This window comes from Scyliorhinus canicula, chromosome 4 (genome assembly GCF_902713615.1).
Source record: "Scyliorhinus canicula chromosome 4, sScyCan1.1, whole genome shotgun sequence".
NCBI classification, from domain to species: domain Eukaryota; kingdom Metazoa; phylum Chordata; class Chondrichthyes; order Carcharhiniformes; family Scyliorhinidae; genus Scyliorhinus; species Scyliorhinus canicula.
The window spans coordinates 192854268-192871048 of NC_052149.1; the positions used below are offsets into that span (position 1 = coordinate 192854268).

At 42.6% G+C, this 16781-nt stretch overlaps 1 protein-coding gene across 1 annotated transcript; it reads left to right on the plus strand.

Moving 5' to 3' along the window:
• Window positions 1-674: 674 nt before the first annotated feature.
• On the plus strand, window positions 675-14910 carry LOC119965274 (methylsterol monooxygenase 1-like). Its single transcript, XM_038795791.1, has 5 exons — window positions 675-1037; window positions 4508-4656; window positions 5620-5746; window positions 6557-6711; window positions 10885-14910. The coding sequence occupies exons 1-5, from the start codon at window positions 789-791 to the stop codon at window positions 11084-11086; spliced, it is 882 nt and encodes a 293-aa protein (XP_038651719.1). The 5' UTR covers window positions 675-788; the 3' UTR covers window positions 11087-14910.
• The last annotated feature ends 1871 nt before the right edge of the window (window positions 14911-16781 follow it).

Genomic DNA, 16781 nt, shown 5'->3' on the forward strand with positions numbered 1-16781 from the left:
TGGCTAACACTAGAATGTCTGAAACCCCCTTCCCCTCCAAAACATTGAGGCAGGACCCATGAATCTATGATCAGAAATCTTTTTTTTAACAAATTTGGAGTGCCCAATTCATTTTTTCCAATTAAGGGGCAATTTAGCGTGGCCAATCCACCTCCCCTGCACATCTTTGGGTTGTGGGGGCGAAACCCATGCAAACACGGGGAGAATGTGAAAACTCCACATGGACAGTAACCCAGAGCTGGATCGAACCTGGGTGCTGTGAAGCAGCAGAGCTAACCACTGTGCCACCGTCTTGCCCTATGATCAGAAATATTGAATGAGGTACCAGATGGGGAGCAAAACAAGGGATGGGGCATAACAACTGAATGTAGCATGTTTTGAAGCTTGCCTATGCCAGGGAGGAATGATATAAAGGAGGTAAGTGAGAAGGGGAGTTGGTATCATTAAAGCTCCCTCAGTGTAGCCAGTGTGGTTCCCGTGACGTATTCTCCCCATATTGGATTGCCCGCACAGCGCAACATCAGTCCACCGGCTCCTCCAATCAGCGCCCGCCGGCCCGCATGAGTCGAGTTTTTTTCACCTCGGCGACCATGGGCCCGCCTCCTCCCTGCGCGGCGATTGGCTGCGAGCAACAGGGCTCAGGGGAGATACCCTCCTCCCATTGGTGCCTCGCCCTGTCGATCAGACCGCCAGCTGGCGCTGGTGATGAGGCGATGGCCAAGCGCTCTCAGGTTCTACCGGGCTGTCCTGTTTGAGCAGCCAGTGCTCAGCCCAGCCCAGCCTGGAGAATGGATGCAAACAGCAGCATCATCACTTCGGCCATCCTAGCCATTGATTACATGGATTCTTTACTCCCGCAAAATCCCTTACAAGAGCCTTTCAAAAATGCATGGAATTACATGCTGGACAATTTTACCAAGTTTCAGATTGCTACCTGGGGCTCTCTCCTCGTTCACGAAGGCGTTTATTTCCTCTTCTGTTTGCCAGGTTTCATTTTCCAGTTTATTCCAGCTATGCAGAAGTATAAGATACAACAGGTAAGGACTGTTTGAACTGAACATTTAATATGGGGAAGGGAATGCTGTGTGTTATTTACTATGGATCTTTTTCAATTTCTGGGCAGCAGGGTAGCATGGTGGTTAGCATAAATGCTTCACAGCTCCAGGGTCCCAGGTTCGATTCCCGGCTGGGTCACTGTCTGTGTGGAGTCTGCACGTCCTCCCCCTGTGTGCGTGGGTTTCCTCCGGGTGCTCCGGTTTCCTCCCACAGTCCAAAGATGTGCGGGTTAGGTGGATTGGCCATGCTAAATTGCCCGTAGTGTCCTAATAAAAAAAAAAAGTAAGGTTAAGGGGGGGTTGTTGGGTTACGGGTATAGGGTGGATACGTGAGTTTGAGTAGGGTGATCATGGCTCGGCACAACATTGAGGGCCGAAGGGCCTGTTCTGTGCTGTACTGTTCTAAGAAAGTATCTCATCTCAAATGACCACTCATTCCATCCGTTATTCTTGGGAGTTTAAATGGAAGATAGTTAATGCTTTTTGATGGCTTCAGGTTCATATGTAGAATATCATACAAGTGAACAATGTGTCAGAAAAAAAAAACTTCCATAATTTTGAGTGCATGTTCTGTATGTATTTCCAATGTTTCATTCAGCCTTCATGATTCTCGTATGTTGATACAATGTAAATTGTGACACATTGACCCATATTGACCAAATATAGAACGAGTAGAAAAGTAGTAACAGGCGCCTGGAATCTCTTAAGAAAACTTCGTTTAGGTAAATAGATTAATGCATTTTCAATGTTGTGAAATATAATTATGACAAACACAGCAGAAAATGAGCATTCATCTAGCTGTGTGTCCAACACTTGGAACGGAAAATACCTGTCTCTTACTTGTACTGAAGGTTACTGTTGGAATATTTCAATAAAGTTTTATGTGCCCAAGCCAAATAAGCAATGTAATTTATGCCCCAAAAATATAGGTGGGTATGACCCTCCCACCAGGGAATGTACCTACAGTCACAGCTTTTATAAAGCTCTTGACCTAGACTTTGGTTGACTATAGTGTCCATGGATGTTAATGCAGCAGTAATCATATACCTTAAGAAGCACTGCCATATTGGTGTTCTAGTTACATTACTGCATTTTGTATCAGTCCTATCATCCACCCTTGTGATATACCATTGCTGCTTATCTCTGCAAATATTGGGCAAAGGTAGTCAAATGTACTAGTGTGATCATAACATTTCACAACAGCATAAATATTAGCTGAATAGGAAATTAATTGCAAGAAATGTTCCGAGATATATGGGGCTGCATTCTCTGTTTTTGGGACTATGTCCCCACGCTGTCGGGAAAACTGTGGTCCTTTTACAGCAGGAAAACTGGTGTCAAAAGGCCTCAAATTCCCCGTTTTGCTGGGGGCTAGCAGGCAGCTTTTGTATAGCTCGCAGCTCCAGTTGTCGATACGGCCCCGCACTTCCGGGTCAGAGACCATGCATGCGCTCGGCTTCCAGCGGCCGCGCCATGCTCCATGGCGGACTCAGCCCATGCACCTGGACCGGCAAAACATTGCCCCACGTCGGCGCCCCGGACCGCCCACATACATTGCCCCCAGCCTCGAATGAAGCCCCCCACCCTGCCCTCCAATAGGCCCTCCCTCTCCCCAACACGCAGCTGCAACGTGAGGATCGTGGACTGCGGGACCATGTTAGTACCACGCCATCAGGAATTCGGCCCCATCGGGGATGGAGTATCACGGGGTGGGCCTCAGGCAATGGCTGAGGCGGTGGATACTCGGCACAGCCACTCCACGAGTACGCTGATTTTCGAGGGGGTGTAGAATTGCGAAACCGGCGCCGATCCTGAGTTTGTGCGCCGAAACAGATTCTCCATCCCGTCGCTGAACGCGATTTCGGCATCGTGCTTTTTATGTAAAAGTGTAAAACTCTGTGGAACACTTATTGTAGTTACTGTTTACCAAAAGTAGAAGCAAAGATGTTAATTTAGATTAATGTAAAGAATGTTAATCTAAACGGTATTAAACTCATGGTTTATGAATTTTTTTTAAAATACCCAGTTCATTTTTTTTCCAATTAAGGGACAATTTAGCGTGGCCAATCCATTTACACTGCATATCTTTGGGTTGTGGGGGTAAGACCCAGGCAGACACAAGGAGAATGTGCACACTCTACACGGACAGTGGCCTGGGATTAAATCCAGGTCCTCAGCGCTGTGAGGCAGCAGTGCTAACCACTGTGCCGCCGTGCTTCCCCTTGGTTCCATGAAGTTAACTTTGAAGTGGACTTGAATTTGATTGCCTTTTCTGCGCAAAGTTGTACTGCACCGGTTGATCACTCGGTGACACTGCATTTTGCATGAGGAGAAGGGACAATTATTGCAGAACTGCCTTCCTTTCTGTTCCGTGAGCAAAGTTTCCTTCACAGCAGCATGTTTAACTTTAACATTTGTTTAGTTTTGATTTAAATAGAAAACGTTAATAATACCAGTATTTGGCTATTTTGTTTTTAAACTGCACCGTAGTATTGTGGTTATGCTACTGGACCAGTAATCTATAGACATGAACAAATGATCCAGGGACATGACTTTAACTTCCACCGTAGCAACTTGGGAATATAAATTCTAGATTTTAAAATGGTTTCTGTAAAAGCAACCACCTGGATCCGAGGGAAAGGGAAAGAAACCTGCCATCCTTACCTGGTTTTGCCCACTCATGACCCCAGAGCCACAGCAATGTGCTTGATTCTTAATTGTCCGCTGAAATGACCCAGCAAGCTACTTGATTGTATTCCAGAAGGTGGATTAACACCACCTCCACATCCAGGGAATGAATACTAAAAAAAAATGAATGGAGCAGAAAGAGGGATCTGAATTAGACCAGGTGGTCATATAACTGAAATTCCAGATATTGTTTGTCCAACATACCTTGCCCAAGTCTGCTCCCTTAATGATGTTACCATTCGTTGCTGTTTAAATAAAATCTATCCTTGCGCTTCCCTGGGAGTCCAGCAGAATGAACCAAAAGACCATAATCATCAACTTGCAAGTCTTGGTGGTTTCTGGGAATGCCTGATTGGCCTCCATAAGGGGTGAAATCTCTGCCCACAAACAACACCAAAAGCCTTGGATCGAGTGGCAAGTCATTTCTACACCGTGAATTCACGTGATAGAGGCCCGGACACCTCCATGGGAAATGTGGTGTGGGAGGCACCAATGCCTGTAACACCAGAGGGTAGTTGCAAATCGAGAGTACTCACACTGTGCAAATTGTAGCAGAGTCCACAAGTTTGGGGCAATGGGTAGAATTCCACAATAGTTGTCAGGATTGTGATAATCAGATACACAGGGTTATTTGTGCGTCTTTTAAAAAGCAAGAAAGGAGAAAAGATGTTATTAATTTGTTTCCTGTATTTGCTTTTGTACAGGAAAAGTAAGTTGTTCATACAATGAAACAGTTCTTTTGTCATCATCCTTTTTGAATGTAGGACAAGCCAGAGAGCATTGAGAAACAATGGAAGTGCTTCAAAGTCTTGCTGTTCAACCACTTCTGCATCCAGCTTCCACTGATCTGTGGTACTTATTACTTCACTGAATTCTTCAACATTCCCTATAATTGGGAGAATATGCCACGATGGTAAGATATCCTTGCCTCACTTCACACTACCTATAAAGCCCTTGTTCATGGTTTTTTACCTCCAGGCTTGAGGTATCCAACTTTAACCAGCCTCCCAATGGCACCCTATACAAATTCAAACTCATACCGAGTTCAATTGCTTTCATCCTATCCCACATTAAGTCCTGAATATTGCTGCATTATTCATTTAAATCTGATATGTGCAGATTATTACCGTACTCTATCTGGACATTGTTGTTGCTAAGTGATGTGGCACCTAATCAACACAGCCCCCACCAATCTTCACTGGCTCCACTAGTCCAGAGTATTCATTCACAACCTCACTCAGCAGCCTCCTTCAATCCTGTTTTTAGTTTGCCATTCTGAGTCTTCAGCTATTCCAGTTTTACACACTCAGTGCTCTTCTGAAACCACTCGTCTTTTAACATCTCGCCCTGCTGTTAAAAGCTTCATTAACAACTAACACTTCAACCAGCCATCTTCCCTAACTCCCCAATTTTGGCTTCTTATCTGATCAACTCCTCCTGCAGTGCCCTGATAAAGCTTGCTGTCTTGAAGCCAGTATATAATAAGTACGTGCTTTTAATGTTATTTGTTAATGGAAAATAATCTTGATTATGTTACAGAAAATGAAATGTTTAAATTTCACTGGAAAACGAGGCAAAATAATGAGAGGTAAATTCCTCGCTCTGTGCTGCTGGTGGGAAGGTTCACCTCCTGGCACTGCAGAGCAGAAATTCAGGCACAGGTTAATCTTCTTTACCTGACCATAAAGTTAAAATGGTTAGAGATTCCTGAGCAGTTTGCAGCAGAATTTCTGAAGTGTGTTGCAGATGAAATAGGGCTCAATAAGGCAGAAACGTATTCCTGTGGTTTAAAAATGGAATTCCTTCAGTTCAAGTCCGATGGAGTTTCTTTACTATTGCAATGATCCTAAATAACGCTATATTCTTTCTGATACAGGCAGATGATTGCAATGCAATGTCTGGGTTGTGCTGTCGTTGAAGACACTTGGCATTACTTTCTACATCGACTGCTTCATCACAAGAGAATATACAAGTACATTCATAAAGTTCACCACGAATTTACGGTGAGTCATCCATACCTGACGAAGGTTCTTTTCATTTTGGCACAATGAGAAAACTTGCCAGTTGTGAATCGCCCAGCTGCCCATTCTCAAAACCACCCTTCCCACTGATTTTGGTATTGTAGATTGTTCAAAACTCCATTCACCGTTGTCCGTGTTCACACTCAGATCACACTCTGATTCCAAGTGTCATTTTTTAGACTATGAAAATCAGAGTTGTTCCTAAAATGATGCACATTAAAAGAGGAAATTGTAAATTGTGGATATTTGCTTGTCCTATTTTTGCTTTAGGAATTGAACATACAAAATATACTTGTGATCTGACCAATAAACCATTAAGTCTGGAGTTGGCTTGTTTATTGAAGAGTTGCTCTCTCCAGCAACTGTTTGTGCTAAACCTCTGAATTCTGCTTTTAAAGGCTTCATATTAATTTTTGTTATTAACAGTATAGTAGAGGTTTTTCATTGCACTTTTCACTGGCCCTTTTTACTATCATTTTAGTTCAGTTGGTTGGACAGCTAGTTTGTGAAGCAAGGCCACCAGTGAGGGTTCAGCCCCCCCCCCCCCCCCCCCCTTTACCGGCTGAGGTTATTCATGAAGGCCCCACCTTCTCAACCTTGCCTCTCGCTTGAGGTGCGGTGATCCTCAGGCAAAATCACCACCAGTCAGCTCTCCCCCTCAAAGGGGAAAGCAGCCTATGGTCACCTGGGACTTTAGTGACTTTATTATCATTTTACATAATTCTTTCCGTAAATGTTACCTGGTGCAAGTGTCACTCAGTTTGCTTTTCTTCAAATTTCTGTGTAATTTAGGCTCCATTTGGCATGCAAGCTGAATATGCCCACCCAGCAGAGACCCTCATCCTTGGAATGGGTTTTTTCATTGGCATCATGATCTTCTGTAATCACGTAATCCTCCTGTGGGCTTGGGTGACCTTTCGTCTCCTAGAAACAATAGATGTACACAGGTAAAGATACCCTTCAAGCAGCACCATAAAACTTATTTGTTCAGTGTTTGAGAATGAATTTGTCATTAGCTTTTCACCGAGGAATGTTTAAAAAAACGATTGCCCTGATCCTCTATTGGATCACCATCCAAAGGCCAGGATATTGAATACTGCTTGATTCCACAAATTTGAATAGCACGTTTTAACACACAGCTACTTAGTTCCAAGTGCTTGTTCCTTTATGGATGGAGTTTAATTAAATCATTGTGTTAGCAAACAACCACATAGAATGTTACAGTATCAGGATCGAGAGGTGAACTTCAGCCGTTTTTAAGGTGACATTGTTCAGTCGCATTCTGGCAACAGATACACGGGCTTCAGGAATAGGTGGATCTATAACACCAGGACCAGGCAAAGAGAAATGAACTAACTCTCAGATGCTTGTCTTGTGGAATCCCAAATTAAAGCTGCATAAAATGTAAAAGAAATGTCACCATTTCACCTTTTTGGAGCTTGGAACTGAATAAGTGAATTGTGGCATCCTGAAGGCGCAGGGAAAAGATGATTAATTATTACCTACATAATATATTTATATCTACACAATGCTTTTCCTAATCATTTTGACTCCACATTATGGGGTATTTCATCTTGTTGGGCTCATTCTGTTTACGCCTACTCCATATTATAATACTGTGATGTCCTTAATTTATAAACGGTCTAGTCACAGAATCTACATTTTTATGTAACTATATGGATGGGCTTAATACAGAATTTGGCTTTAACATACTGTAGAATTCCAAGGGTCTTTATTGTAGCCCTAATCCCAGAAGAGCACCTTCTCCAGCCCTATGTCAGCAAGGTTTTCTTTCCAATTTTCCACCCAAGCTGTCTCTGCTGGAGTTGAGTTTGGGAGTTGGGAAGCAGAGAAAAAAAGGGAACATCCCATCAAGAGAGGTTTCCGTCCTCTGAGCCTCTCCTCTGAGGGGTGGGGGGGGGGGGGGGGGGGGGGGTTTGCTGCCGCCGCTAGAATTAGGAACTAGCTTGCCAGAGACAGGCATGCAATTAAGGTTCTTCTCAAATGGTGCCAATTTTCAGAGAGGGAGGCAGGTTTTCCAACATTTCCATTCGTGTCCGTGTCTCCAGAGCCAGCCAACGCTTTGGAACTTGGAGGCTATAGCTCTGTCGTAGCCTGTCAAATAAACAGACATAAAGGATCAAAAAGGCTATATGCGGTATATCTGCGACTGAATGCATTCACCTGCAGGTGATTTCCCCCCCCCCTCCACAAGGTTGCCCCTGATCGGCAGCACGGTAGCATAGTGGTTAGCACTAGGCTTTACAGCGCCAGGGTCCCAGGTTCGATTCCCTTCTGGGTCACTGTCTGTGCGGAGTCTGCACGTTCTCCCCGTGTCTGCGTGGGTTTCCTCCGGGTGCTCCGGTTTCCTCCCACAGCCCAAAGACGCGCGGGTTAGGTGGACTGGGCATACTAAATTGTCCTTGGTGTCCAAAAAAGGTTAGGGAGATAGAGTGGAAGTGAGGGCTTAAGTGGGTCGGTGCAGTCTCGATGGGCCGAATGGCCTCCTTCTGCACTGTATGTTCTATGTTCTGATAGCCCCAGGTCATTTTTCATGTGCCATTTGGATTGTGTTGTGAGGCACTCTCTGTTTCCCCATGCCTGGGCAATGCTCACCTGTCTGAGTGGGGCTGTCAGCTGGCCCTCACTCATCTGTGTGATACCTATTGTGCCTTATTGAGGTGGCCTCCCATAAGATCGCATAAGTGGGAAGTCTTCTGACACAGGTAGGGCTAAGACCTGGACATGAACTCCACTCCGTTAATTTTTATATCGGTATGATTCTAGCCAGAGGCTCTTCTGTAGTTAGAAAAGGAGTGAAATACTCAAAGTTGGCACCAGGTAAACACAGAAATCTGAGTGTTTTAGTAACAATGCGGAGTAAAGTGACTGGAATGAATAGAGTTTCTACAATGTCCCTTGTGATTTCTGGGGAGTCATTCTGAGTGCTGGGGGAATTAGGAGGAGTGAGGGATGCTAAATCCAGGTTGGAATGCAAGAAATGGAGATTGCAAAGATTTGCATTGCTTGAATCAAAACACTGAGGTGCTTCCTGCACTGAAAATATCTGGCTCCCCACAGCCATTAAACAGTATAATACAAAGCCTGTCCAGACGCTATTGCATGATGTCTGGGAGTAATGACATTTGAGCTCTGCAGCCTAGTTTTGGGAATGTGGTTACCTTTATGGTTGCTGCAGCTCTCTGGAACTCTGTGTCTAAAACCCTTTCAGCTTTAATCAGCACATATTTGAGCTTTTTATTTTATTCGTTCACGGGACGTGGATGTCGCTGGCTGGACCAGCATTTATTGCCCATCCCTAATTGCCCTTGAGGGGTTAGTTAAGCGTCAGCCACATTGCTGTGGGTCTGGAGTCACCAGGTCAGGATGGAAGATCTCCTTCCCTAAAGGATATTAGTGAATCAGATGGGTTTTTACGACCATCGGCAATTATTTCATGGCCATTATTAGACTTTTAATTCCAGATTTTTATTGAATTCAAATTTCATATTGATTTCAAATTTCACCATCTGCAATGGCGTAATTCGAACCCGGGTCCCCATTGCCCTGGGTTTCTGGTTTACTAGTCCAGTGACAATACCACTATGCCACTGCCTCCCCTTCAATTAGGCCCAAAAGACTAAAGGATCTGGAGAACTGGGAGCCTCATCACATTAATCTCAGATTTGAGCTGCAACCCATTGGAGCGGTTGTGCACCATCAGATTGGCACTTGTCTCCTCAGGGTGACCGTATATTTGGTTCCTCGCCAATGCCTGCTGTGGTGGCATAAAGCCAACAGGGTCCTATTGGGTCCAAGCTCCAAGAAGGTTGATGTTGGCCAGTAAAAACAAATGGATGCTTTTGACTTTGCAAACAGTGTGGTTCAATTGCCAGATCAGTACCTGCCAGGTTGGGTGTCATGTGTGTGAAAATTGGTCAAAGATTCTTTTCTGCAAGGTGGAAAGGGTGGTACCAGATGAATTTGAAGAGTATCAATGCAGTGGTCGGGGCTAGGCTGAAGGTTGTAGTAAATTAGCTGAAGCATTGGACAATGAAACATTCACAGAGAGCTCTGCTTGTTCTTGTTGCCCTCGCTGGGGAAATCAGTGGTATGGTGGACTGGCGCAATATGAACACTCCACGGCAGCTGCCAGGAAACCCAGTGTGGATCTGCACCAGTCAGTGGCAGGATCACTATATTAAAGGCGATGTACCTGAGGTTCATTCAGTTGATTTCAGTAGCTTGAAAATCGGGCAGGCAACCCGCTCTGCCAGGTCATCGGCAATACCTATAGATGGGGAGCTGGCACAGACATGATGGGCTAAACACCCATTCCTGCACCCAGAATTCAGTAATCCAATAAATGAGACGATATAAGACAGGAAAATGTTAAAAACACAGAAGCAATATTACGGTAAATAGTGTAACCCTAGGGCAGCACGGTGGCGCAGTGGGTTAGCACTGCTGCCTCACGGCGCCGAGGTCCCAGGTTCGATCCTGGCTCTGGGTCACTGTCCGTGTGGAGTTTGCACATTCTCCCCATGTTTGCGTGGGTTTCGCCCCCACAACCCAAAGATGTGCAGGATTGGCCACGCTAAATTGCCCCTTAATTGGAAAAAATGAATTGGGTACTCTAAATTTTTTTATTTTTTTTTAAAGAGTGTAAACCCCCCCCCCCAACCCAGTCAAGTGGGGGGCAGTTAAAATGGGCTGGGTGCCCTCATCGTACCGGGGCGGGGAAAGGGTAAATGTCAATTAGGCTTGGCTTGCACTGTCCATGCCAGAATACATGAGCAGCAGGGTGGGAGTGGGAAGACCAATATATTTTTACTTTGAAGGTGGTTGCTCTTCGGGGGTTATCCTTGGTTGACTGTGGGATGGCTCCTCGGACTGAACCAAGTACCCTGTCCTTCCTACCCACCCACAGTGCTTTGTGGCTGCGGGGCGAGTCAGCGTGGAGCATATCAACTCCACACAGACGTGGTTTCCAGGGGAGGTGCTGTCAGCCCCCCCTCACTCCGATATTATTTCACCCTGCATTCCATAATGAAAAATGAAATGCACATGTTTGAGTGAAGTTCCTCACTTGCTAATTATTTTGTATTCTGTCTTCCCAGTGGTTACGATGTTCCCCTAAACCCTCTGCACTTGATTCCATTTTATGGTGGTTCCCGTTTCCATGACTTTCATCACATGAACTTTGTTGGGAACTACTCGTCAACCTTCACATGGTGGGACAAGCTGTTTGGAACAGACTCACAGTTCCAGATGTACAGTGATAAAGTGAAGATGGACAAGGAAATGAAAAAGGACAAATAAAGGCACAAAACCAACAACATAAACACGTAACAGTTTTACACCAAATTACTGTAGCCAGGAAATTGAGAAATCTAACAACAGCTGAACTGTTTCCTAAATCAATGCTCTTAAACTTCAACATCAGGAACCATTATTTAGCTACCATCTTTTAACAGATAAAACATTCTAAACTTTTTTCCTGGAGTTCAACTGAGAAAGTAGCAGTGTTAACTGTACACTCTCATACAAACTGAATGTCAATGTTTCTCATGATCTCTATTTGTATTTCATGTCCCAAATGCACACATTCATTTTCTCATTTTGCTCAAATCACTTCAAAATTTTAAACAGATAATCTAAAGTTCTTTCTCTTTGCAAAAGGGTTTATGGGGGAACATTTTTATGTGATTGTTTGTGGTATTGGAACTTTAATATGAATCGGCCCTGTGATTTTTGTGGTGTAATCTCTTCTACAATATTTCCATGTTACCTTGTAGAATCAATGGTTGTAGCAGCATGCTTTTGCTAACATATATGCCCTACAGTGTAAATTGCCTTTTAAGGGTTGCAGTTCTGCAATAATGGCCTGAAATATTGAACGCTTTCTTCCCAAGCGCTCCCTGCAGTTTATTGTATTCTTGCTAATTTTTGACAGAGGATAATATATTCAAACATTTCCGATCAATAATAACGTTTGGTTACAGTCAAATAACACTAATTTTATTAATACCTTGTAGGGTGATGGTTCCATTTGGCCATCAGATATGCCATTTGATTGACATTGCCTGCACTAAAAACTGTAGCTGATGTGCTATATAATTATCCTTCGAGCTCTCTTCTATTAGTACGCACCTCTGAAATACTTACCACAATGTCCTGTTAGCACATATTTGACCTGATTTACTCAGTATTAAAATAGGGTAGTATTATTTTAGTTTTACAAAATGGATCAAACTTTGTTTAGCCCGCCTCATTTGTTTGCAGCTGATTTCAGCTGATGTTTTCTGAACTGACGATGAAGGACACAACTCCTCAACAAGCAATATCAACTTTCTCCTGTGTGGAGAGCATTTGTGCCACATTTTTGTTAATGAAAGCAACTCTGAAAATGATCAGAGGATAAATAAACTCACAAAATTGAAGCTTAAAATAGATAATTAAATCTGAAATTACAAGTAAGTGATTAAGAGATGCAATCTATTTGCAACATAATCATTGCGAGCATTTTAAGCCTTTTGCTAATCAAATATTGCATGTATTGAGGTTGTTTAAGATAAATCAATACGGAGATTATATTTAATAGAATGAACAAAAAGGTTGAAAATGTTCAGTGGAAAACTAGCATTTTTTACAGTTTTCAGAGTTAGTGACTTGGAGGAACGAGTAGGTATTTAATGATCTGTTCTAAGATTGAAACTGACATAGGGACCAATATTAAAATAACCAGACTGCTGGTTTAGTGAAATATTCAGTGTCTGAATTATGTTCATGGCACTAAACTGCATGTATCACTCAGAATGTGGTGTAAATACTTCTTAGTGTTATCTGTGGAAAAATCAATACTCTGAGTTCTTCGCACTGCTGGGCAATCAGTTTGGGAGTGCTAAGATAAACAAGATGTTAGGTGCATGTTGTATTACTGCGATTTGGCACTGTAATCTCACAAGGTGTTCATTGTTTGAAATGTTTATGGTGATGAGGTAGGGATTCAGATTTTCATAAAAGGACTAAGAACAGAATTTTTTTTAAAATGCGAAAACATTTCGCAATATTGCAGAAGGGTCTTTATTTTTAAAAAGTCTGTGTCATTCCCAACCCCATCAAATCTGCGGCCTTCATCCCCTCTCCTTCTCAAAAAGTCAATCCCATTTTCCTTTCCAACTGTTGTTCCATCTCTCACCAATTTAGGTCCTGAATGAATTATTGCTATCAACTTTTATGCTCGCCTTAACCATATTTATCTGTTTAAATTCCTCTAGCCTTGCCTTTCACCTACCGTGATATTGCGACTAATCTGCTCAAAGTCATCAATAGAATCTTTTGTTACTGTAAATGTACATCACCCCGCTTGACCTTTTTTATATTTCACATAGTCAGCTAGGCCATCATTTTCCATTGAACCTCCTCTTGTGGTCTATCCTTGCACACCTCACTCTTACTTATCCCAATATAGTTAGTACATTCCAGCTGCTTTTGGAATTTCATTGTGACTTTTGAGCTAAGTTTCAAACTCCCACACCTCGTCCATTATTAAAACTGCCTTCCTCTGTCGTATTTCTCCTGCCACTCTCAGCTCATCGCCCTTGTTGAAGTTTTGTTTCCTAGACTCAACTTGCCTAATATTTTGCTCATTTGTATACTGTGCCCCACATATGCAAACACCAGTCTGTTCAAAACAGCACTTCTAACCCTCATCAATCCTATTGTTCATAGATCAGTTCCCCCTGCCTCCCAAATGCATCAAATTCATAATCATCACCCTCACTTAAAGCTTATTGCGCAAACAAATTCATTTAACTCTCCATCTCGCGGTTCATGCTCTTTTGCTCTCCTGTGCAATCATATCATTGATGGCAAAGCTGTTGGTTTTTCAGGAATTATTTTCTGCAATGCTCTTCCTACATCTCCAAATTGATTTTTGATTTTTAAAATATCCATGTCCCCTCCCTATTGTACCATCCTGTAAATTATTTCTCCAACTATTTGTTTCTTTCTCTTTGAAGTGCCTTGGAACATGTTCTGCATTAAAGGTGATAGATCAATGTAAGTGTTGCAATTCCCCCAATCACCAAACAAAAATAATTGCTTTACTGCGCATCAGGATGAGTCGACCTTCAGCTATATTTAAATCTTTACATTCAAAGATATATTTGGATTTGCATGCAGTCTAACACAAGGCAGAAGCTACTCAAGGGGCTTTGGGGCTAAGGATGGGTGACGAGCTTTGCTGGAACCTTCCATATTCGTCATCTTATAAAGATTGAGCATAAGGTTTGTACTTGGAAAGAGATACAAACTTATGAGGGGGAAAAACTGGCCATTGGTGTATTCAGCTGGCATGAACTGGATTCATACAAAGATTGTGTGGGTAATAATCCATGTTACCATAAACCCTTCCACAAGCCAGGTATCCCCAGATTAAATTTCCTGACAGATGGGTGTTTTGGCCATAGTAATGCCCACTGAAAAATCCTGTATCTTCCGACGCAGCCCATTCTGAAACAGCCAAGTATAATTCCTGTGTAATGGCTGGGATTGCAACCCATGAAATTTTGATTTCTACTGTAAGGTAGTTTGGTAGCAACAGTTCAAGTACAGATATATAGCATTTAGATTTGTTATGATTTGAAAATATCAATGTATTATCAATCCTAATGTACATAATTAGCCCTTTAGCACTGGGCTAAATCGCTGGCTTTTAAAGCAGACCAAGGCAGGCCAGCAGCACGGTTCAATTCCTGTACCAGCCTCCCTGAACAGGCGCTGGAATCTGGCGACTAGGGGCTTTTCACAGTAACTTCATTTGAAGCCTACTTGTGACAATAAGCAATTTTCATTTCATTTCATAATGGTCAACCATTAAATCAATTATAGGAGTTACGGTTTATTAATAAATGTATGTTTGGTGAGATTACTCCAGTAATTTTGCAAGTTTTGGTCTTCATATCTGATTAAATGCAAACATCAAGCCTTGCTGACCATGAATCATGCACATATAGCACTTTTAACTAAAGTTGTCATTGATCTAGTGCTGTCCATGCTGGATGCCCAAGTTCTGTAATAATTTCATGATTGTAAAATTTCTTTATTCTATTTAATAGATAAAATGAAAACTTCCAAAACTTTATTTTGTGAACTTTTAATTCTCATATTTTCCAAAAATGTTTACTACATGGTTAACAAATTAATTTAGTAGGAAAGAAAATGTTCTGCCTTTTTCTGGCGAGGGCTCGCCCTGATGTACTTTCAGCAGGGAGCTCCATCACAAACCAGCGTGGAACTTCAACTGGCAGAGCAGAGAGAATTGCTTCTTCAGGACATGGCCTCTTCTTCCCATAAGAATGAGTAAATTGACAGCTAAAGCTCAGATTCAAGAGGAAGACTCTTGATTAGAAATTTACTATTCTACTGTGTTTTAATTGTCTCTATTACGGATTATGTTAAGAGTTAAGAATGTCGAAATTTGATTTCAATTTAAGATGATTTGGGGGTTATTTATTTTTGGTTTTGGTTTAGTATGTCTGTGTGTGTTAGCAAACCATGCTTGAATTTGTGACCCAGTTGAGAGGCTTTTAGAAGCAAGGAAGCCCTGAAGTTGCTATGGAGAGAGCTCCATCCCCTGAAAAGAGCCAAGAATTCCAGCTACAGAATAGACATCAAGGAGGTATCATGACCTTACATGATGCATATATTTGGACAAGGGGGTCGTATTGGTAGGAATATATGACAGACATACCTGAACCATGTTCTCCGTTGCCAGACCCAAGAAAAAGGAACTGCATCTGAGTACGAGTGTTTAACGACCTATCCGAGTGCAAGCCACGGTAAAGGTGGGTTAAGTCTGTTGGATTAAGTTTAGAATCATTATCTTAATTTCTCAGCGTACCTATTGATGCGACCATCAATTCACTCGAGACATGAGTAGAAGTAAACCGTGGCTTTAATCAACTTAGAACAGTGCCTGCCTGCAACTGAACCAAAACTGAGAACCGCCTACAGGTCGACTGCTCTTTATACCTCCCTTCAAGGGGAGGAGCCGTGGGCAGAGCCCATACATGCCCCAACATGTTCCCCTATGGATAATGCCATACAATGGCCCATAGGAGAAGCCCACAAGGGCAACAGCATAGCACAAATTCAAGGGCAACAGCATAGATACAAATACACTGGTGGATTATTGGTATAATACATTCACCACACCTATTAAATTATTATTGCTTGATGTCTATTCGAGTTTGTCCAGTAAAGATTATTTTAGTGTTTTAATTTAACCTAGACCTTCTGTTTATTTCTGGTTGTTTCACACTACATTTTTAAAATGATTATGGTTGAACAAGTCAGATCGTAACAAAGATCAGGCTTGTCCAGTGTTCTCGTAGCTGGGATCGTAACAACTGTTAAACTTAGGGTGCAGTTTTATCTCTAGCTGCCCAGTGGAAACCAGCAGGGTGGAGAGTTAAAATTACCAAGCTACTTAGTTGCCCAGAAAGCCATGGGGAGCTGACAGGTTTGTATCTTAATCTGTTTTGATTTCTGAGAATACAAAAAACTTCAGGCTGTCGAGACACATATTTCAAAACAAGCCAAAACTGTTTTCATTCCCAGGTCTCACGAAGGTGTCCTTATGACGCCAAGAGGAGCAGCCCTGCTTTTCATGTCTCCTTCTGGAAATCAAGATATTCCACGTACCTTTTAAGATTTCCTGGCACCCACTCACTTCCGTGCTGTGTAAGCCCAGCGAGACATTCGGTGTTACTGCTCAGCCTACTACTAAAGGTCGTTCTCGAGTCTCAATGATGTCAATCTAGTTACAAAGTCCACACGTTAAAAAACATCAGCTTTTAGCGGCAGTCCTTGGCCAGCACAGGTGGTTGACATCTCTAGCGAGAAATCAATCGGTGAATAAGAATTATATCATCGAATATCCAAAAAACCTTTCAAAATAGCACAAATGTCTGTTTTTCCAATGACTGGATAACATGTTTGCATTTGGAGC

Excerpts from the sequence above, each read along its gene's own strand:
- LOC119965274 (XM_038795791.1), top strand. The coding sequence starts at position 789 with ATGGATGCAAACAGCAGCATCATCACTTCGGCCATCCTAGCCATTGAT. Across the intron at positions 4,657-5,619 it reads TGGGAGAATATGCCACGATG|GCAGATGATTGCAATGCAAT; the intron begins GTAAGATATCCT and ends TTTCTGATACAG. Across the intron at positions 6,712-10,884 it reads GAAACAATAGATGTACACAG|TGGTTACGATGTTCCCCTAA; the intron begins GTAAAGATACCC and ends CTGTCTTCCCAG.